Consider the following 24,565-nt stretch of genomic DNA (forward strand, 5'->3'; position numbering starts at 1 on the left):
CTGAATAAAAACGAATTACAGTATTTTGAATTTAATTCCTCAACAAACTATAATATGGTTTCAAAAGAAATCAAATTAAATACAATTTAAGCATTTTTTAACCCATTCACATTGAAAATCTGACCATAAAAAGGCAACTTAAACATAACCTTTTATCGTAATTTAGTTACTTCTGATTGTCTTTTTAAAATAGAAGTCGAACTTATCTTTTCAAAAAAGGGTGCTACTATTAATACCCCTTATTTTCTTGCCCTACCCCCTTAATAATTAATTTTTTGGTAAATTGACTTTTATGTAACTTTTTGTTTTGCAGCTTTTTCCGCTTTTTCTGCTTTACAGTTTTTTATCCAATCAAAAACAATTGTTTACATAGAACACAATAAATTCAGGTTTTTAAAGAGAATTCAACTTTTTCCCGTATATTGATAATATTTATGTTTTGAAGACCGTGTTTTGTTTCTAAAAACACTAAATAATCAAATTTTGAACAATTTACAAAATATAGTTACATTGAACTATAATCACCATTAATTCATTTAAACAACCAATAAACAACCGTCAATTTATATAAACATTAAAAAACCATTCAAGCACTGTATGAACAATAATCATAAAAAATTGTTCAACAGTGGAACCAGATTTAACCAACGACTGTCAACTAACCGGTGGTGGCCAAACCAAGCCGGAGACAAAACGAGAGAAATAGAGATCATAAAAAGACCACCGGAACCACCAATTACCATCATAAAACACCTTTTACCATTGCAAATCATCGTTAACCACCGTTGACAATCATCGCCGGAAAGATAGAAAGAGAGAAAGAGAAAACGTGGGAAAGACCATCGGAACACCTAGTTCGCCGGAGAAGAGATCGTGATAAAGACCATCGTGAAAAAGACCGTCGTTGAAACGTCGGACCAATAGCTATGAACATCGTCAACGGACCTGAAAAAATCGGAGAAGAGACCGCTTGAAACAGCCGCTGGAAATCACTTGGTCGCTGGAAATTACATCTTGCATCACTCCACTCTTGACGGCTGATTTTTGTTTGTAGGGTTTAATGAAAGTAAGCATTCTTATATCCTATATATTTATATTAAGAGTCCATCGTTTTAAGAAGATATTCTATTTTAAACCCCTGAATTATATCTTTTATATTTTTTGCATTTACTTATTTATTTTAATGATTATTTTCTAGTTACGTACATAAAAAATCATATTAGATAAGTTATTTATAAATATATTTTGTTGTAACGATGATATAAATAAATATGGATTTTATGGTAAAATATTATACATGTAAACAAATGCAAAAGTTGTAATAAAACCATTATATATATTGTTCGTATTATATAAATAAAGTTTATTGTTCAAAGTCTTAATTATGGTATGTTTGTCTACGATGGAGAAAAAGGCAAGGCGTAAAGATATATTAATATTAATATATTATACTCTATTTATTGAACATATCATGATTAGTATGTGGTTTTTGTATTTATAATATTATAATAATATGTTTTTTTGTGAATTTTTATATAGATATGTTTAAGTTGTTTGGAATCAATTTGTCGGCTCGCAACGAAGATGTTCCTACAAAAGAATCAGCATTTTCCACCGATCAGGTTATATACTTATACTAAATTGTGATGCTTTGAAGTAAAACATATATACTAAAACACTTGAAATTTAATTTCAGATGTTCAGGTCTCGTGAGGAATTGTTTGAATGGATACAAAACACAGCACGCTCTTTAGGATATGTCATTATCACTAAAAGATCAAAAGCATATGTGAACGGATTCGTGTATAAAGTCATACTTGCATGTGATCGTAGTGGAGAGTATAAAGCTACTAACACAAGTAGAGTATCTGGAAGCAGAAAGACTAATTGTAAATTTGAATTGCAAGGAAAGTATTCAAAAGTATTTGATCGATGGACACTAAGGGTAAAATGTGATGAACATAATCATGCACCTGCACAACATATGGAGGGTCATCCGTTTGCACGACGGTTATCTGTTGATGAGAATCGTTTGGTGGCAAATTTAACAAGAAAGCATGTAGCGCCACGCCATATCTTGTCAACATTGAAGGAGCAAAATGAAAACAATGTGTCGGTAATTAAAACAATATATAATGCACAACAAAAGATTCGCATGCACGAGAAAGCAGGAAAAACTCCAATGCAGGTTCTTATGTCCATTTTGCACAACAATAATTATATCTATGAGCTTACTACAAGTGCTTCAAATGAGTTGGAGAATTTATTTTTTGTTCATCCAACATCTTGGAAGATATGGCGTGCATTTCCACATGTGTTAATAATAGATGCCACATACAAAACGAACAAATATAATAAGCCGCTTGTTCAAATAGTTGGTGTGACCTCAACTCAAAAGACATTCTCTATAGGTTTTGCCTTCATACATAGAGAAAATCAGGCCAACTATACTTGGGTGTTAAATTGTCTAAGGTCAACTCTTGAGAATTGCATGCTCCCACGTGTAATAATCACAGATAGAGAGTTGGCACTCATCAATGCATGTGAAACAGTTTTTCCGGATGCTGCCCGATTACTATGTAGATGGCATATTGAGCAAAACATTTTGAAACATTGCAACAAAATTATCAAGTTGAAAAATGATCGGGAGTCCTTTAGAATACAATGGATGTTACTAGTTGAGTCTCCAACATGGATGACATACATGGAAAACTATAAACGACTTCAGTCAATGTTCACAGATTATCCAGGTAAGCTTGTTTGTTGACTATGTTTTAAATCAAAACCTTCATATTACTATTTATGTACTTATTTGTTAACTTATTTTATTTCGCAGGTGCTTTGAGATACGTAGAGGATACATGGTTAAATAAGTACAAAGAAATGTTTGTGTCGGTTTGGGTTGATCAACATCAAAATTTTGGAAACCGCACATCCAACAGAGTTGAGAGTGCACATTCCAAGTTAAAGAATTTTCTGGACTCCCTAAATTGTAATCTGGATATATTTGTGCAACATATTACTGAAATTGTGCAATCACAGGTAACTTCGATCAACGAAAGTTTTGAAAATAGCAGATGTTATCGCTACAATCACCACAATTTGAAGTGCTTTCGGTTACTGCGTGGTTTTGTTTCAAACGAAGCTTTAGATATAATATTAGGAGAGTTTCAAAGGTTGAATGATCTAAATTCAGACTCCTCGAATTGTGGTTGCAGACTTCGTAACAGTTGTGGGTTACCATGTGCTTGCATACTTTCTGTCTACTCGAATTCAGGTTCGTACGTTCAACTACCACATACATATAATTTCTAAAATGTTATATAAATAATTATTTTATATTTCAATTCAGGTAAAGATATACCCTTGGATTCAATAGATATCTTTTGGAGGAAGCTTGATATTTCAGATACGACACCTGTAGTAGACGACAATATTTTGTGTGATGATATAGTCGATAAAATTAAAGAAAGCTTCAAGAAGCAATCAAAAGCCGGGAAACAAGCTTATATGAGAAAGCTACAAGAGATATATGATCCGCAAAAAACTGACATTGGAGAGCCTACAGTTCAAAAACACACTCGTGGACGACCAAGTGTGAAGAAACACCAGAAAAAGAAAGTCAATCCTCCAAATCAAGCTCCTAATGGATACAACTTCTCAACCACATCAGAGTTTGTTGGGTTCGATTTAAATAAAGAACCTGACTTAAATGATGAACCACCGAGCCATGATCCATTCCTACTGAGACGTATTCCAGATATATTTCATGATTACATTGACGATATACATGATGTAGAAGGTGATGGAAATTGTGGGTTTCGAGCGATAGCTGTTTGTCTAGGGTACAATGAAGACCAGTGGCTTTATATTCAAAAACAATTGCTTGAAGAGTTAGAGAGTCAATATTACGCATACCATAGAGTTTTTACTGACGGGTTCAACGAGGTATACAATTCATTGCGTTGGTTTGAAACACCTGCACCTTCTCAATATTGGTTGCATATGCCTTTGACTGGTTACCTGATTTCCAACAAATTTGGTGTGATCGTTCATTGTTTAAGCCACGAACAATCTACGACATGCTTCCCTCTTTGGAGAGGTCCCGAAGAGTTTCAACCCCACCGAGCCATTACGTTGACATTTGTAAATGGCAACCATTATATGTCGGTGTTTATGAAAGAAAACTACCCAATGCCTCCTACCACAATGTATTGGAATGCCCATAGAAGCCCATCAGCATCTACATGGGAAACTATGTATTGGTCTCGTTTTGAATTATACAATCAACTTTACAATCAACTTAGGCCTCGTAGTTCTGTAGCACCTTGGATACATATCGATTAAGTGGGAATGTATTTGAACTTTTTTATTATCTGTTGGGTTGAAATATTATTTTATTATTGCCGTGTGTTAAATATAATTTTTTTTATATAAAATAATTTTATTAAATGCGTGTAAATAATATATAACAAACGTTTCTTGTTTTATAAATTTAAAATATAAAAATATTTTATTGATTTAAGTTTTTATTGACATATGCAAGGAATTGGTATTATTTTTCATATACCAAAAAACGATATAGTTATATTTAATTTTCATTAACATTGAACATTATCTTATATAAATTATCTAAAACTATAATAAAATATATTCACTCGATATTAAAAACTTAATAAGTAAAATCTGTCAAGTGAAACTTCATTAGAAATTAAAGGGGCGTAATTGAAAATTCTATTAATCTTATAGCTTTTAATCGGACATGGACATTATTTAATATTAAAATAAACAATAACGAGTAAAAATGATAAATTATTACATCAATCAATATCTCAAGCTTATTTTGTGAATTTAAAATTACCCCTAAGAAAAACTCTTTATTAGTATTAAAAGTCAAATAATCAGTTAATCATTATAGTAAAAAAAAAGATAAATTATTACATAATTATTTTAATTGATTAAAGAAAAAGTTAATATAATGATTAGGGGTATTAGTAGAAGGTAAAGGGGTATGGTTAGCCTATGCCTTAAAAAAATTGGCATGATACAAAAACAATGATGATGGGAGTTGGGTTTTCGAAGCGCCATTGATTGTGATACAGTGTAATCATAGTCATTTAGTCTTTCCGATCTCTGTGCTGCCGCCATACTAAATGGAAACCAAACATACTACGTACCAGTAGTTGCAATCCATCACTTCCAATTCCTGTAGATTTACAGAGAAAGAAGAAGCTGTATGAAGCAAGAAGAAATGGGTGTAAAGTCATTTTACAGGTGGCTGGCGAACAAGTACCCAAAAATAGTGGTGAATACGGTGGAGAAGACGGATGAACAAGACGGAACTCTGGCCAACCCCAACGGCCTTGAATTTGATAATCTTTACCTCGACATGAACGGAATCATACATACATGTTTTCAACGGGAGCACGAAGATGTTCTTTCAAAGCATGTACGTCTCTTAATCTTCTTTCTTTTTCAATCTTTTGTATTCGAAAATGGAAATATTTTTTCTGGGAATTTACCGTTGTAAAAATCTGTATTATTTACGTTGTTTGTTCTTTTTACAGTTAAATACCGATGTTCTTTCAAAACATGTACGTCTCTTCATCTTCCGTATTCCAAAATGGAAATAACTTTTATGGGAATTTACTATAGTAAAAATCTCTATTTTTTACAATGCTTGTTCTTTTCACAGTTAAATACTCCTGCATCTTACGAAGATGTTTTCAGCAACATGTTTGAGTATATAGACAGTGTTATGATGATAGTAAGACCACGAAAGCTTCTATATTTGGCCATAGGTAAGCGATATTGTTTCAGACTGAAATCCACTTCCATATTCAAAGATTACAAATTTAAAAACATTATGCAGATGCAGATGGGGTTGCACCAAGAGCCAAAATGAACCAGCAAAGAACAAGAAGATTTAGAAATTCCAAAGACCATGAGACACTTGTACGTTTTTCTCCTACAGTACATGCTTTTTCATACACATTTCATCGAAACACTCTAGTAGAAAGTAGAAACTAATACATAATCATAATCGGGATACGAACTATTTCTGAATGCTAGAGTTCCACGTCTTTTTCGACCACTTCATAATTAAGTTTGAAAGTAATGTCTATATATAGTGGAAAGAAGAAGATAGATTGAGAACACAATACGAAATTGAAGGTAGAGATGTTCTTCCGCAACAGGAATCAGAAATGTCAGATTCGAGCATAATCACTCCTGGCACAACGTTCATGTTTGAATTATCAAAGCAACTCCAGGCTTACATTCATCTGCGCATATCAAAAAATGATGCATGGAAACACTTGAAGGTTCGATCGTCATGTGCATCTTGAAAGATTTAATAATTTAATTGATTAATACGTAATCCAAACTGTATCCATTTTCATGGCGTTAATTTGTTAATATTCGATCATTTAGGTAATTCTTTCTGATGCGAATGCCCCTGGTGAAGGAGAACACAAGATAATGTCATTCATACGGCTTCAACGTACTTGCCCTGGTTATAATCCGAATACACGCCATGTCTTTTATGGTCAGGATACAGACCTTATTATGCTCGCTCTGGCTACACACGAAGTCCATTTCTCCATTTTGCGAGAGGTTCTTGCTTTTCTTCTTGTAAAATTGTGCTTATTTGTTAAATTCTATAATTAATACAGTTTTTTGTAATCCATTCTAATTCTAAGTTCTTGTTTTGTCAGAATGTCTTTGCAGAAGGTAACTCAAGAACAAGTCACTCCTCTGTGTCGTTGCCAGCTGGAAAGCCAAAGTCGTTGGTGAAGAAGCCTCACCAGGTAAGTAGTCAAATGTGCATGTCCCTACAACAAGTTGTTAATTTAATTATCCATAATGAACGGTTTATGTAAATTTATGTGAATTTAAATTTATCGTCTTTACATGTTTCCATGAAACGTATGATGGATTAAACATGAGTTAAAAATTCGTATTTATGTTGTAGTGCCATTGTAATGATAGTTTTATTGTTTTTTCTTACTGCAGTTTGTTCATGTTTGGATACTGAGAGAATATATTAACCTTGATTTAAGAACGAAAAATGTTCCTGAAAATTTTGAATATGATATTGAACGACTGATTGATGATTTCATCTTCTTAAGCTTTTTCGGTGGAAATGATTTTCTTCCGCCTATGCCAACCTTGGAAATTCATGAGGTTTGAATTCTTTTACATTTTAGCTATATCGTTTGAAGAAAATTTCAATGGTGACAAAAGTACAAAGATGAAAAATTGCTATAGTTTACCAAAAAGGTGTATTGGAAATGTTCATGAGACAACTAAATCTTGCCGCTTTTGTGGTAGAAAGTACAAATTCTTAATTTTTATCATTCTTGATCAGGGTGCTATTGATCTATTGATTCATGTATACAAGCAAGAGTTCAAGAACCTTGGAGGGTATCTTGTGAATACGGAAAAGGTAGCTAATGATGTAATGTAAATAAATTTAGTCTCTTTCATGGCCCTAGAAGAGTCTATTTTTTGATATATACAACTCATTCTTGGCGATGTATATAATATTATTTGTTTCTATGATTTTGAAATTCGAATTTTTGAAAAATGGAAACAGGTTGGTGATGAGAAAGGAGGGTATATCAAGCAAAAAAGGGTCGAAAAGTTCATCCTTGCAGTTGGCGCATATGAAGATCAGATTTTCGAGAAAAGATCAGCAATATTCCACAAGAGCAAACTCCGATACATGTTGTCAGAAGTCAAGGATAAGGTTCTTTTTCTTTTAATTTCTTACAAATTCATATAAAGTTTTATAATAGCTGTCACAAACATATTTTTACAAGTAATCTTTCGTATAGAGTGGTAAGGGAGAAGACAATTTGTTTTCTGTGACAAGAAGTGGTCACAATCACAGTGAAAAATCAACCGATCATGATGTACAAGTACGATGTATTGTTGAGAAATACTATCTTTCGCTATCATTGATCTGTATCTTTTCAAATCATATATTTACTCAATATGAAATGTCTTGTTCTTGTTTTCTCAGATGGCCGAGAATACAAAAGCATTGAAGGAGCAACTAAAATCTTAGATGCGTGAGATATCGGATAATTTCAGAAACGGTCTTCTTTCAGACATGGTATGGAAGATCTTTGTTGTGTGTTTTCCTTTTTTTTCAGGATGTAGATTACAAGAACTAGTCAGTGTTTAGACTAAATCTTGTCAGGTGAAACTGGGTACTCCTGGATGGAGAAAACGTTATTACAAATACAAATTTTCTGCTGAAACCGAAGTGGATATGGAAAATACGAGGAAAGAAGCGGTATGTAACTATGTATATATGCTACATCAACTATATCTTACTAAATGCATTTTTTCTCAAATATTGGATCCACTTTATTTCATACATGTGCGTTTTATTCTTTGTAGGTCGAAAAATACACCGAAGGAATATGTTGGGTTCTTCTATATTACTTCTCGGGTGTTGCGTCATGGACATGGTAATTAGGGGAATCTGTGAATAAGATCAATATTTATAGGTTCATCATCATACTGTTGACTGGTTGATAACATAGAATAACGAGTGTGATTATTCCATCAACAGGTTTTACCCATTAATCCATTATGGGCCATTCGCATCAGATTTTAAAGGTCTTTCAAGTACTAAAGTTACGTTTCAAAGAGGATCCGGCCCCTTGAAACCATTTGATCAACTTATGTCTGTTCTCCCCCTACTAGGTATGTTCTTAAATTTCTTTTTTAGAAACATGATTACATTGGTTTATCTGGTTTTGTTCATGATCTTATCTAATTTGTAGTGCCCATGCACTTCCACCTTCATATGGGTCACTCATGACAACTGATGATTCGAGTATTCTTGATTTCTATCCTAATAGTATGTCCCATTCTAAGTTGTCAGACAGATAAATTTTGTTGCTTAATATCTTTATGAACTCTATTGATTGTAATATTGTATCTATATGTTGTCATTTATACTCAGATTTTGATGTTGACACGGATGGGAAAAGATTTCTTTGGCAGGTTAGGGGATGATTATTGTTCAAAGCACCTATTCCTCCCTTCAACATTCATGTTTTATATGACCATAACTTTCTTATGTTTCAAAAATCTCTCTTTTGTAGGGTATCTGCAAGCTTCCTTCTATTGATGAGGAGCGCCTTCTTGCTTCAACAAAGATGATTGAGAAGGAACTGATCTATGTATGGCTGAATGGTATTTAGAAATTAGAACCTTCACATGTTTGACAAGGACTCTAATTAATATCGTCTTTTATCTTCAGGAGGAGGAAGCTAAAAGAAATGCTGAGAATCCTGACAAGTTGTTCCTACACATTTCAGAAAATCTTAATGAAGGCTCCATCGAGCAAAAGACAGGCTTAAGGTTGTGCTGTCCATTATTAAAATGAGGTGATTATTCTTTTTCCTAATGTGTATATTTTCTTCTCTTGTTTCCATTTCAGTGGAGACATAAATGGTTTTGTCCATCCTAACTTAGAGCCCGAGTATGTTCGTGATTCTAATGGCTGTGGAAACGGTCTTGATGTTCTGTAAGAAAATGCTTTTTTCAATCATCACTCAGGATTTATAATCTAGAATATATTGTTCTACTGTATTAAATAGTGTATATTTCTATGCTACAGATGTGTATACTATGATTCACCATGCTTCTCTCTTCATATCCCTCGTGTCCTTGAAGGCACATCCATTCCAGAACCGGTATGCCATTTTGGATCCTTATGATCAGGTTCTGTTGCTTTGACAGGCTTCTAGTTCATCCCTTCCTCCTTTAAAGGTTTTGTTGTGGACAATACGGTATTGTAGGGTATTTTTGCTCGTCTTTTTCATCAAAAAATGGATGAAAGATTTGCTTTTATACACTTCTGAAGTCCATAAATATGCTTTAAAGTTGAGTCTTGTTCTAGTGCTATTAATTTCCAAGTAATTAATTGATGGAACTTCTGAAATTTTGATTGATAGACTGTGAGCGAATCCGATATCGAGGAAGGATGCTTGTGGCATGAGAGCCATGGTTACCCTGTACGAAGCAATAGGTTTGTTAATTGGTTCAACTTTTGTCTAGCTAATGCTCCCTTGGTGGCTTTCGACTCTGGCCTTAACATTTTTGCAATTTTTTTGCTCACAGATCACATGGACAAGTAAAAGAAGCTAAAATAAACCCTAACCAAGGCAATAGGTTTGTTGATGCCACAAGGACACCAAAAGAACAAAAAAGCTGCGCTTCTTGGTGGAATACATATGGGAGAGGTTCTCGGACAAACAATGTGTATGGTCAGTCTCGGTCAGTTAGGTCAGACTCCAGTTCAAACAGAAACCAGGCGAGGGGAGGGTGGGGCGAAGCACAATCCAGGAATGCTTCTTGTAGATGGTAGAGTTTATGCTTCCACCAGTTAAGAAGTATTTTGCAAGGTGGTAAGGTTTCTCTTGTATGTTTATAACCTAACCTAACATGCATGTATATGTCTGAAACTTATAAGACATGTTTTTTTGATATAAACATATACTTTTGCCAAAAAAAAATGAATATGAACCAAAGTAAGAGAGGATGTGGCTGCTGTTATAAATTTAGACTAGCCAAGTGGCCGTAAATAGGTATCTCAACATTTTGAACCTCGTGATGTGGTGCAGCATTTTTAAAAAATCATTGCTATCTTAAGTAGACATGTGTGTAGGAAGTCTTGAAGTGTCAAACTTGTTATGGGTTAATATTGTTGGATTTCATTATCAAAAACAGTGTAGAAATGATGAAGACTAATTGCATAGAAACAAAATATTTTGACATCATTCTTAGTTGTTGAATTCTAGAGGCAAGATGGATTTGAAATTTGAATGGATGTGATTTTTTTGGTTGACTTCGAGACATAGATGAGGTTACTCTCCCGGAAGGCATTATTTCCACAAGATGGAATAAGTTTATCCCTCGGAAGATCAATATCTTTTAGTGGCGTTTTCTTTTAAATAGAATTGCTACTCGTGTCGATCAATTTAGATGCAAATGGCATGGATATTCCGTCCATTGTTTGTGGTATGTGTAACTCAGACAGGGAAGCTTTGTGGCATATTTTCATTTCTTTTATGCCAATTTGTTAGTATTTGTGAGTTGCTCATACCAGATTTTATTGATGTGGATAATCCGTCCATTATTTATGAGTTGTTCATACCAGATTTGTGGCATATTTTCATTTCTTATATTTATGCCAATTTATTGTTTGTGGATTTTCCGTCCATTGTTTGTGGTATATGTGAGTTGTTCATACCAGATTGTATTGATGTGCAAGAGGTGGTGATGTGGATTGATATGTTACGGCTTTATCAAACGAACAGAATTGTTTTGGAAGCTATCATTGTGGTGGTTTTTTTTGGGGTTTCATTATGATGTTCTTTTTGAGGGTCACAATATCTGTTTTAAAAAGTGTGCCTAAGGCGCTTGGTGACTCAAGGCAAGAATAGAAGCGTTTTCACCCACCAAGGCGAAAAGGTGATGTCATGTAAAGGAGGCATCGATTTCTTCTGTAACATCCCAAAACAACAATAAAATTTTTATTTTTAATTAAAGAGAAATCCTTGTTTTCCATCAATCCAAGTCATAAAAATCCAAGATCAAGTACGAATCTTTCAAAATCAATGTATCATAACATCTACAAAACATATCACCAAATGATGTGTACGATCATGCCTTTGTTTTTCCCCGAATCACCTGAAGTATCTGAAACATAAAACTTAAACTGTAAGTAAAGCTTAGTGAGTTCCCTCAAAGTACCACACAAAACCAGTATAAATAACAGCATGCATAAATAAGCCTTCAGCCTGACTGGACCGCCTCGCAGGGCCTAGAACTTATATGGACCACTCTCCGGGCCTTCGGTCTAATTGGACTGCCTTGCAGGCCTTCAGCCTATCTGGATTGTCCTGGGTATCTTGTCCTTCAGTACAAAGTAGGACCGTCTCAATCCAACAACCATAACATGTCGACATATACAATAATAACCAGCAACACAGGTAATCATACAGATCTACCGATCTAACCCATACTCAGTGGGCAGAGGTAATTATATAAATCTACCGATCTAATGCATACTCAACATAATATCAACCCAATATACCAGGATTCATAATCCAATGAGCCGACATTGGTGCCTTCAACCCATAAGTATAATGAGGAAAACTCGCCTCATAGTCTGAAAATATAGCAGAAAAGAACGCTGCTCCAAATGCCAACTCTAGAGGTCACCTATACAACAAAAAGTGACCTATACTCAAATTTCAACTCAAAATACCCAAAATACACATTAGTCAAACTTGGTCAAAGTCAACTCCAGCTAGCCGTCACGCTGTGGCTGCTAGTCGACAGAACAGACGGGTCTCGACCTAGTAGCCAATTCTTGGCAACCTAAGCCACACCATGGGGACTGGTCTGGACAGCTTAAACCATTAAGTAATTTTTCCCCAACCTCAAGAACTCGAAAGCTCATATATGGTCCTTCTCATGGTTTTGATGGATAAAGTTTCCTACTTTATTCCTCAATACCCCTCACTAAGTCAAGATCCCAAACCCTAACTCCTAAAGACAACTTAATGCATCAAGACACTCATTAAGCATCCAATCCTTAGAGTTGCACCTCCAAAGTTTCCATAATGACTTCATACTCCTAATAAACCCTAAAGATCGTCGCTTTATGGACATGCATGTCCAACGTATGTCCTTTCTATTTTAGGTCAAAAACTAGGGTTTAATGACCAAAACTCCATGCATGACACCAAAACTCATTCATAATTCATATCCAAGACACCAAATACTCTATTTAACCTGTATATCCATAGAGTTTCAAACTTTATGAGATCCCACCACTCAAATCCATCAATACATGAAGAAAAGGGACAAAATGAAGAGATGTAGAAAAATGGTAAGGAAAAGATTGGATCTTGGACACTCACCAAGGTCCAAGAGATGTGCTAGCTGAAGAAAAAGATGTTTGCCAAGTAACTACTACACCAAGGGATTCATTCTCCTTCTAAAATCACCAAAAAAACACCAAGAATGAGCTTACAACTTCAATGGAGGCTAGGGTTAGGGTTTCTAAGTTTAAGAGGGGGATTGAGGTTGAATGATCATGAAACCTTAGCCTTAATGTTCTTTATATAGGGCCCAAAGCCTGAAATTAGGGGTTTTCACTAAAAACACCTGCCACGTCGTGACACCTATGGCCACGTCGTGGCGTGTCATTTAAGTCCCGTTTTAACATCCGGATTTTTGGGTACGCTATTTTAATTATTTATTTTGAATTAATTGGAGGGACTCGACGAGTTGGTGCCTCAACTCGTCGAGTAGGGTCGCGATTAGATGAGGAGTTTAATGAATGGACTCGACGAGTCGGGAATCCGACTCGATGAGTCGGTGCTGATGAGAAAAAACCCTAATTGCCCGGGTTTGGGACCTATTTAAAGGCCCTTATGGCCTTCATTTATGGCCACACAAACCCCTGTGAAACCCTAATCGCCCTTGAGAGCTTAGAGTGAGAAATAGCATCTTTGCGAGCTTCTTGGTGTGTTCTTTGAAAGGAAGGAGAAGAGTTTCAAGGTTTGGAAGCAAGGAGGTCGTGGGATTGGCTGCTATTTCACTCCAGACTTCTGTATTAGGTACAGATCTGCATCTAATCTCTTGTATTGGGTGGATCTCATGGATTTTAGGTTCTTTACCTTCTTTTGGAGCTAGGTTATGAAGATGAGAGGTCCCTTTTTGATTTAGACATTAGATCTGGACCTTGATAGGTCCAGAGAATCCCTTGAGCTTAGCTTTATGTAGTTCCATGAGTGTGTTGAGCCTAAAACACCATTAAGGTGGTTATTTCATCAAATAGAGCTTGATGTACCATGCACGGACATCAATTTCAGACCTTTACATGACTTTTGAGTGCTAAAAGGCCAGATCTATGGATTAGAGGAATAGATCTGACCTCAAAATTTCAAATGAGTAACGCCATGGAAGAAATTCGCCGAGTCTATGAGAGAACTCGACGAGTCGGATCGGGTTGCCCCCCGATTCGTGACCAGTGGTAACCCGTCGAGTTGGGAGGTTAGTCCAATGAGTCGAGTGAGGCCTTAGGAGGATTCAGGTTATACGCACGAACTCGCCGAGTCAGCGAGTGCACTCGGCGAGTCTGGTCAAATTTGACCATTGACTGGGGTTGAGTTTCGAGGACCTTAGGGTTTTGGTCAACTGATTCAAGAGAGGCCATGAAGGGGCAAAATGGTCTTCTACCCATACTTTAGAGATGAGAACATAAAGAGACTACTGATTTGAGATGTTATCATTTGATATGCGGAGGCTAGACCGAGGTTATTGGGCACGAGATTTACTAGACATCTTACGAGGTGAGTCTTCTCACTATACATTACCTAGAGTGATATCTATGTGTAGACCGGAGGGTCTTATGTGTATGTGTATGTTTGTGATTATGTGTAATGTGTTATATGTATGTTATGTGATATATATATAGACCGGACCAGAGGGTCCAACGACTCATGAGGCCAGAGGGTCCTCGATCAAATCGGACCGGAGGGTCCAACGAGCTAGACCGGACCAGAGGGTCCAACGAGTTACGGGACTGGAGGGTCCCGCTTAGATACATGGACCGGAGGGTCATACATAGTTGTAGCCTCGAGTGGCTTATGCACTGTATGTGGTATTTTGGGGAACTCACTAAGTATTTATACTTACCGTGTTGTGTGTTATGTGTTTCAGGTACTAGCGAGGATCGCGGGAAGGCGCCGGCATGATCTGTACACACTGAGAGAGTATTGAGTATTTGAGATTCTGGGAGATGTTGTATTTAAGATACTATTTGATACATTAGGTTTTGAGAATATTTTATGAAATATGTTATGTTGAAAAATGAAAAATTGTTTTAAAAATTCACGTCGTTACAAGTTGGTATCAGAGCCTTGGTTTAAGGCATTAGGATGCACCTTCGGCCGCATCTGAACTCAAACTGAGGAATTGAGAGAAATTTTCATAAAATAAACGATTTTTCCGATAAGTAAAAGATTTTAAGACAAGCAGAACGGAACAGTGTGTACGATCAGCCAGCGCCCAAACGGTGATTTCCCCAAATACCCTTACATTATGTGATATTATGTGATATGTTATGCATGCTAGAGTAGGCTAGGTATTCATATCTAGGACTAGAGTGGCCTGATTTGTGATGCCTTAGCCTAGGGGATTACTGCTACTATGAGATGCTTCGAGAGTGAGTGGGTAGCAGCGAGGAGCTTACAAGTGGTCTATTAGAGAGTAGCCTGTGCTTAGAGAGATATAGAGTACTTGCGATATGGGATCCGAGGAGGAGGACTTGGGGTGAATACTGATGCGGTGTGGAAGGTAGTATAGGACCCGTACTACTGGAGGCACCGGGTCGGTGAACAGTCCAAGTAAGAATCCTTAGGGTACCAAGGAACAAGTAGGGTTGAGTATCGAGTGCGAGTACACTCGAGCGAGTCTCTGATATCTTTTGTGTTGTGTTTCAGAGACATCATGGTTGGGACACGCCACACACCAGGGGCAGCGACGTTAGCGATGAGGAGATTCGTCAGATGATACATGACGAGGTATCCGCGGCAATCCGGGAGGCCATTCCGGAGATGTTTGGGTCTATCAAGACCATGCTGATTGAGAAGTTTGATGATAGGTACGTTGTTGATACCGAGGCGCCTGCTGCTGTAGCCACAGCAACTGTTGCTGTAACGCCCGCAAATCCGGGCTAGTCAATTTAGAGATAATAGGGGTCGAAAACGACTTTTTGATGAAAGATTATTTAGATTAAATAATCTTAACTAAATTGTAGAATACGTCTCAAGGGTTCCGTGCATATAAAGAACGTTGAAATCCGAGTTATAACGATGAAGTTATGGTCCGTCGAAGTTTTTCGGCAAAATCGGCACGACACCGGAAGACGTAAATAGTGAATTTACGATAGAGGACTTTTTAGCCTTAGTAATCTAAACAAAATTCATAGAATATGTTAAACTGAGAGCGTCCATAAAAAGAACGCCCAAATCTAACTTCGTATGAGGAATTTATCAATTTTCTAACATTTGGCATAGTAGTGCACGGCCCGAAACTCGAATTTTAGTTCGAGCAGTTTTTGGCCTACACGACCTAAATGAAAGTTGAAGATCTCATTAATAGGAACTCAGCGGTAAAAAGACAGACGAAAACGGAGTCTGTATGTAGAAGTTATGAATTTTTCGCAGACATTTAACAGTATAATCTCCTCGTTCTGTGAAATTTAAGATCGGTCGAGAATTAGCCGACGGAGTCAAAATGAATTTGTAGATCTTATTTTTACCTATGTGTAGATATAAAGAAAGTAAAAAACGGAGTTCGTATGTGAAAGTTACGGATTTTAGAAGTCGAAAGTGTGTTGTGCGAAAATGGGTGATGTGGCACAATCATGGTCATTGCTTTCTCCCCAAGTCTTGCCACTAGATGGTGACATGTGGTACCAAGTTCAACAATTTTTCACCCTATAAATAGAACCTCTCTCAACCTCATTTTCTTCACACCTTTCCCATTATTTCTTTTCTTTACTCTCTCTCTCTCTAGAACCTCTATGTAGCCCCGAAACCCCCCGAAAAACCTAGGGAACCTCCCTAGCACGAGGCGGAAGGCCTGGAGTGCTCGATGGATCCGAGAAGAAGAGATTTTCGGCTCGGTAACACCGCTCCACGCAAATCCCGATTTTCTATAAAACCCGCTGTAAGTGAGCTACGCGTACGCTATTTTTTAATATAGTTTTTATTTAATTATAGTAACATTATTATGAACTTATAATAAGTACTTGGGCTATTATTATGGGTTATATAAGTATTGTTTAACGCTTATATAATAGTAATAATAGCTAGACTATTAATTAGCCTCGGCGAATAATATACTAATCTCTAGTGGTAATAATACTAGGTTTCGTCGAAGGAAATTATTTTTAAGGAGCAAAGCGCTGTCTGAGTTCGGAATCACCACCTTTTCAGGTAAGTGCATGGTCCCTTTTATCTTACACATAGATATGAAGTATTTAATATAAATTACATGCTATGTGTGCATATTGTCTGAATACTTGCTGTCTATGATGGATGGAATATTTTTATACACGTTTTAAATGATTTAAATTGTATATGTATTTTATATCTACAAAACGTGTTGGGTAAAACATGGGTAGATGTAATAGTTGTTGTGTGACCAAATAAAATAATGAGAGACCTCGATATAGATGTTATTGATGATCCAATCATCTAGCGGAGTATAGATGACAACCACGGACTATTCTAGACAGTCCATTGGAACGCTAGTAGGCTCGCAACCTGTAGGTGTTTATTTAAACTGTGTGCTCACCAGTAGTACTCCATCCCCCACATGATTGCCTTATTTGACATGAATTGTTGAGGAACCCCCGAAGCATGTGTTGTCGCCCCGATGGAAGTCCTTAGACTAGGTCCCTTGTGTTAGATGTTTTAGGGACGTAAAGTGAGGATAACGGGAACGGGTAATCGGGTTTGTTTGGTTTGATAAAGTTAATAAACTTATTTATTGTTGGTTGAAAACCCTATGTACTCACCAGATTTCCCAACCTGACCCACTCAGTTTATTTATATCACAGGTGTTGATATGAAGTCACATTACACTGAGAGATTAAGGAGATATAAATCACTAGTGATAATGAATGTAAGTTCTATTTATGCTTATGTTTCTGTATTGACGATGACATCCCAAATGTTTTAAAATGAATAAAAGTACTTTCTTCATAAATGCTTTGATAACATATTTATCATGTTTTACTGGGAACAAATTCCGCAACATTGTTATTAAAAGAGGTACTCTGATTTTTATAAAGCATAAACAAAATTGGTCTTTTCTGGCCAGCGAAGGCCGAGGCACCGAAAGCTTGCAGGAGAGCCTTCCAGTTGACAGCGGAGGAGGTCCGCGCAGCGCCCGATATCGTAGCTGGTATGTATTCTTTTATTTATTTATGCTGAGTTTGATATGTTGTTCTTATATTGTGGTATGCTTAGGTACTTTTCTTGTGAATTTTGTACCTACTTTGGTGTTATTTGACTCGGGTGCGAGTCAATCTTTCGTATCTTTAACATTTAGTTGGCACATCAGTATCCGCCGAGAGGCGTTGTGTTGACCTTTGTGAGTTTCTATAGCCGACGAGTGAGCGGTGTATGATACGGATGTGATTCGAGGATGTGTATTCGAGATTTTCAGTGTTGAGTTCCGGATCGATTTGGTACCGATTGCGATGGGGATGTATGTGTCATCCTGGGCAAGGACTGGCTGAGCCGATTTGGAGCTGTTATCGACTGCGAGCATCAGCTGGTGAACATTCGAGACCCTAGTGGGGGAGTACTTACGGTGTATGGCGAGGGTACCCGATCTGGGTTAGCATTTTGCTTGGCTGCCAGAGTGAGGCAGAGTCTACAGCAGGGCTGCAGAGGGTTTGTATCCTACGTGATGGATACACGAATTGCCACCGAGAGGTCGAGTTCAGTCGATGAGGTCTCGATAGTGCGTGAGTTCCCGGATGTTTTCCCCGAAGAGTTGTCAGGTGTGCCTCCGGAGAGGCAGGTGGAGTTTCACAATGATTTGGTTCCGATATCAGCGCCTATTTCCAAGGCACCCTATCGCTTTGCGCCACCAGAGATGCAGGAGTTATCCTCGTAGCTTCAGGATTCATTCAACCGAGTAGATCGCCGTAGGGAGCGCCGATCCTTTTTGTAAAGAAAAAGGACGGAACACATCGGATGTGTATTGATTACCAGCTGGAGTTGAACAAGTTAGCGGTCAAGAACTGTTACCCACTATAGAGGATCGACGATCTGTTCGATCAATTGCAGGGAGCGTCTTGGTTTTCAAAGATAGAATTGAGGTCGGGATATCATCAAATGAGGTTGCGTGATGAGAATATCTTGAAGACAGCGTTTAGGACTCGTTATGGGCATTACGAGTTCGTGGTGATGCCTTTTGGGCTCACCAATGCACCAGCAGCGTTCATGGATCTCATGAACCGAGTATGCAGGCCGATGTTGGATCGATCAGTGATAGTGTTCCTTGACGACATTCTAGTGTATTCAAAGTCCAGAGAGCAGCATGAGGAGCATCTGAGAGAGATCCTCGGAGTATTGAGATCGGAGAGGCTTTATGCCAAATTCTCCAAGTGTGATTTCTGGTTACGAGAGGTCCAGTTCTTGGGGCACCTCGTTAACCAGAATGGGATATTGGTCGATCCGGCCAAGATTGAGGCTGTTATGCGTTGGAAGGTGCCGAGATCCCCCACCGAGATTAGGAGTTTTCTAGGATTGGCCGGCTACTATCGGAGATTTATCAGGGATTTCTCCAAGATTGTCGTTCCCCTCATCAGATTAACCCGGAAGGTTGTAGCTTTTACTTGGGGTCCAGAACAACAGACCTCGTTTTAGACTCTTCACCAGAAGTTATGTGAAGCCTCGGTGTTAGCTCTTCCGGAGGGAATGGATGATTTTATAGTGTATTGTGATGCGTCTATATCAGGGCTGGGTGCGGTGCTTATGCAGAGAGGACATGTGATAGCATACACATCGAGGCAGCTGAAGCCTCATGAGACGAGATACCCCACCCAAAATTTGGAATTGGGGGCAGTGGTGTTCGCCTTCAAGATATGGCACCATTATTTGTATGAGGTTTGGTGTAACATATACACGAACCACAAGAGTATGAAGTATCTGATGGATCAACCTAACCTGAATATGCGCCAGAGGAGATGGTTAGATGTGGTAAAGGATTATGATTGTGAGACCCTGTACCACCCGGGCAAGGCTAACATGGTAGTCGATGCTCTGAGCCGCAGGTCGGAGAGTGCCCCGATTTGGTACATATGTATGAGGATGACGGTGATGACTCCGGTGTTGGATACCATTCAAGAGGCCCATGTAGAGGCTGTGAGACCGGAGAACCGCAAGAGATAGCAGGTGATTGTACAGGCATCCAAGTTTTTTACCGATGGTCGTAGGCTTATGAACTTCCATGGTCGGATTTGGGTTCCGTTTATGGGCGGGGCACGTAGCATATTGATGGAGGAAGCACACAGATCGATATTTTTGATCCATCCTGGATCTGAAGAGAGACTATTGGTGGCCCTGTATGAAGAGGGATGTTGTGTGGGTTGTAGAGAGGTGCTTGACCTGTCGTCGGGTTAAGGCCGAGCACTAGCATCCGCATGGCAAGTTGTAGCCACTAGAGGTTCCCCAGTGGAAGTGGGAACATATTTCTATGGACTTCATCACCAAATTGTTGAGGACCGCAAGGGGTGTTGATGCAATTTGGGTGATTGTGGATCGTCTGACGAAGATCGTTCACTTCCCTGCTATCAGTGAGAGCTCTTCTGCAGAGAGGTTGGCGTAGATATATGTGAGAGAGGTGGTATCTCGGCATGGAGTGCCGATCTCGATCGTTTCGGAACGAGATGTTCGTTTTACTTCCAGGTTCTGGAAGAAGTTTCATGAGGAGTTGGGCACGATATTGCACTTCAACACTGCTTATCTCCCTCAGACGGACAGGCAAAGTGAGCGGACGATTCAGACGCTCGAGGATATGCTTCGAGCATGCATTATGGACTTCGGGGGAAGTTGGAATGCATACCTACCTTTGGCTAAGTTTTCCTACAACAACAACCACCATTCGAGTATTGGTATGCCTCCCTTTGAGCTGTTGTATGAGAGGAGGTGTAGGACCCCTATCTGTTGGGGCGAGGTGGGGCAGCGAGTGATGGGTAGCACCGAGATAGTGCTTAAGACGACTGTCACAACTAGAAATTTTGGTGCCTTGTAACTACAACACTTATGACAACAATGAATCAAAAACATGAAAGCATGCATGATGCTTACTCTATGACAACATAATTTCAATCAAACACTTCATACAAGCACTGCAAATAGTCAACAAACAATTGGAAACCTTAGAAATCCTTGTTTAAGTCCATTTTGGGTTAGGATTTCCTTATTGGGCCCAATGGACCAATAAGCTTCCAATTGGACTATCTTGGGCTTAGAACTCTTGAATGGGCTCTAATTGGACCCACTTTCATTTATTTTAATATTTTGGGCCATATTGGGTCTAGAATGAAACAAAATATTTAAATGGACCTTATTGGGCCATAACTAACCTGATTTAGCCCTAATAGGTCATAAAAATCGTAGTCATATTTATTTGGGCCAAAAAAATCACTCAACATAACTATAAGATTTGGGCTTAAGCATTTAAGCCCAAATACTCTTTCTTCCCTCTCCATTCTCAGCCCAAGCCCAAATAAAAGGGAGAGTTGACTTTTAAGATTTGCCACCTCATTTTTACATGGAGGTCTTCCATGCAATATCTCATGCTTCTATACAACCATCACCTTACACACTCTCTCTTCTCTCCTCTCCTTCTTCCTCTCGACCGAACCCAAACACACACACCCTCACTTCACTCAAAAATCCTCTCAAGAAACTCTCTCATTTCTTCACCAAGTTTTCGAGATTAGGAAGCTTTTCAAGGAAATTATCCCACAAATTCTTCATCTAAGGTAAGATCATGCTTGGATCTATGATCTAGATTCTTTGTTTTATCAAAAATCTCTTCCTAACCCATGCAAAATCATGATCACTCTCTTAGAAACCCTCTAAGTTCGAAATCAACAAAGGAACGCTTGCTAGGGCCGAAAGTAACATCAAACTTCTCCCAATCTTCTTCAAAACCGAAATCAACAACTCAAGGTGAGTTTCATACCCCTTCCTTTTCGGTTTTTAAGAGTTTTATGGGGGAGAATACAAGAAAATGTGTAGATCTATATGTAAATGTATGCTATGTGTGATTTGATGCATGTATGTGTGTGATATCATGTGTTTTGTGATGATTTTGTTATCAAAAAGTGTGTAAAAAACTGAGATCTAAGGCATGAGAAAGTAAATAAACATAACTTAAGTGATTATACACTAATCAAGTCAACAAAAATAGTTTATGAAGTTAGGATGAACATATCCTAACATAAAATACATTTTAGGGCTTAAAATGTCAAAAATGCAAAACTTAGGGTACAAACCGACAAATTTATAGTTTCTGGAGGGTCAAAAGGTTCCAAACAGTTTCTATAGTATTTTTTCCGGACAACAACATTTTTAAGGGACTTAAAATGTAAATTTTGAACCTAATGGGCTAGATTTGGGCTTTTCGACCCAATAAGCCTCAAAATGCGAATTTTATAAGTTTGAGGGGCTGAAATTGCAACTTTCTGTAAAACAGGGGGTAATCAGCATAATAAAATGTTTTTAAGGTTCAAAAGTGTTTTTCATTATCAAAAAGGACTAAAAATGCAAACTTTTTAGATTTTGGGCTAAAACTGTAAAAGTTGTGAAAAATGAGTCCTAAACCGAGAAACACTACTCTAGAGGGGCTGAAGCTGCCACTAAAAAAACTTTGGGTTAAAAATGTGTGTTCACCAAATAAAGTATACCAAAGTGTCAATAAAGGTGTTTTAAGGACCAAAAATGAAATACTTTTATATAAAAGGACCAAAGGCGTTATTTTTAAAAAAGGAAGGAAATGAAAAGGGCCAAACTACATTTTCGAACAAAGTAAATCAATAATACAAAATACAAACCTGCAACTATCGACAAAATAGAAAACAATTACACCTTCAACAATAAATATCGGTACAAATCAAATTGATTCGGTCTCGAATCAACAACAAAACAAAATCGTCAAACCAAAACAATTCGTTAAACACGTGCTAACTATGATAAGTCAATATACAAACTTTGGGCTTGGAAGTTTCAAATCGTGCTTGTTGGGCCTTGCTAGCCCAATAACATGATCTTTGGGCCCGAAGGGAACGCACTTACATGTTAATGGGCCTTCTATGACCCAATTTCATGTAAAAGGACTTTCAATAGCTCTATTGTGCTATTGGGCCCCAATGGTCCATTAGTACTGCTAGTGAAGTCGAGAAGTCAAATGCGAGTCGGGCCAAGTGCCTTTCGCATTCCCGATAGCCTTGAATAACTTATGGAAATAAAGGGGGCTTCGTACCCTCCTTTATCCTCGGTTGTTGGGCTTATGAGAAATCGAGTAAATAGATTCGTGGCGTAAATCAAGAGAAGTCAGGGTGGTTGGATTAAGTGATTAGTACGGACGACGCCTTAAGGATCGTTCGTAATTTGTAGTTATAAACTAGTCATTTTCAGTAATGCGTGATTGTAACAACTCACAAACCTTAATTAATCCAATGTCGCCTGGGTAATCAAAAACAATCGTCGTATCGGTATAACAATAAACAAGTCATGTAATTTACGTATTGGGAAAACATCGGGTTTTCCCGGGGAGTTCAACATTTTACCTATGTGATGTATACAAGTTCAACAACTATACATGTTTACAAAATCGACAAGCATATTTACGGATCTTCACACTTTTTATAAACAAATACTTTTTTAAGAAAATATCGGATTTTCTGGGTTTTCAAACTCCACAAAAATCATTTTTCCATAACATTACTTATGAACTCACCAACATTTCATATGTTGACATTTTTCAAAATAACTTGTATTCTCAGGTAACAGGTAAGCCGAAGAATCAGTACCAAGTTATGTCATGGTGTTTTGCTTAGATTTCCTATCGAATGGTTTATGTTATGAAATTGTAATGTCTAAAACAATGTACTGAATGTAAACGATATCAGTTGTAATATTTCAATTCATGGTGATGAATTTTGTTATGATTCATGTATATTCATTGTGATGGTATTCAATTTGAGTCACAAGAGCCCTCGGACGTTTCCGTCGTCCGGTTCGGGGGTGTGACAAGTTGGTATCAGAGCTCTGTTTATAGTGAACTAGCATATCTAAGCACACATTGATATGCAACTATAAACCAAAAGAAGGACTAACACAACTCTGAACAAAACAAGTAAAATATAACAATAAAAACACCCTTGCTTGTATTAGGAAAAAGAACATAATATCGAACCAAACAAGATAATGCTAGTATCTCGGTCAAGCCAGGACTGTTCTTAGTTGTATCAAGGAGTGGATGTAGCCTTATCAACTACATTTCCTCCAAGGTACAACTATCACATGTCCTGAGGAAATCGTGATAGCTAGGGAACCTAAAAGCATACCCCATTATCTCCAAGAAGAGAACACCAAATTAGTATATTTAACAACTAAAGCGGCATAGGTATGATATTAGAATAATTATACACTCTCGCAGACAACATGGTTGGTTTCCAACACCCCGAGGATCCTTATTTCCCAGACCATGGAAATAACAGATGGTTGGACGAAGAGCCTGAAGAAGAGCCCGAGGAAGACCCCGAGGAAGAATCTGACGGTGAACCGGAGGCAGAAGCCGAAGGCAAACCTGCCGAACCAGTAGAAGATCAGGAGGAGGAAGAAGATGAAGGAAGCCTCAAGGAGGAACCCAATGATAACGAAGGGGGAGATTCGGAGGCAGAGTCCGAAGTCATCAACCCTCCCTTATC

The 24,565-nt window shown here is 37.8% G+C and overlaps 1 protein-coding gene and 1 pseudogene across 1 annotated transcript; both read left to right on the top strand.

Moving 5' to 3' along the window:
• Positions 1 to 1,402: 1,402 nt before the first annotated feature.
• LOC145096234 (uncharacterized) lies at positions 1,403 to 4,347 on the top strand. Its single transcript, XM_079033992.1, has 6 exons — positions 1,403 to 1,421; positions 1,540 to 1,622; positions 1,697 to 2,750; positions 2,837 to 2,901; positions 3,043 to 3,277; positions 3,353 to 4,347. The coding sequence occupies exons 1-6, from the start codon at positions 1,403 to 1,405 to the stop codon at positions 4,345 to 4,347; spliced, it is 2,451 nt and encodes an 816-aa protein (XP_078890118.1).
• Positions 4,348 to 5,251: 904 nt separating this feature from the next.
• On the top strand, positions 5,252 to 10,390 carry LOC145096235 (5'-3' exoribonuclease 3-like; annotated as a pseudogene).
• Positions 10,391 to 24,565: the final 14,175 nt, after the last annotated feature.

This window comes from Lactuca serriola, chromosome 3 (assembly GCF_051521515.1).
Source record: "Lactuca serriola cultivar US96UC23 chromosome 3, Lser_US96UC23_V15, whole genome shotgun sequence".
Classification (NCBI taxonomy): domain Eukaryota; kingdom Viridiplantae; phylum Streptophyta; class Magnoliopsida; order Asterales; family Asteraceae; genus Lactuca; species Lactuca serriola.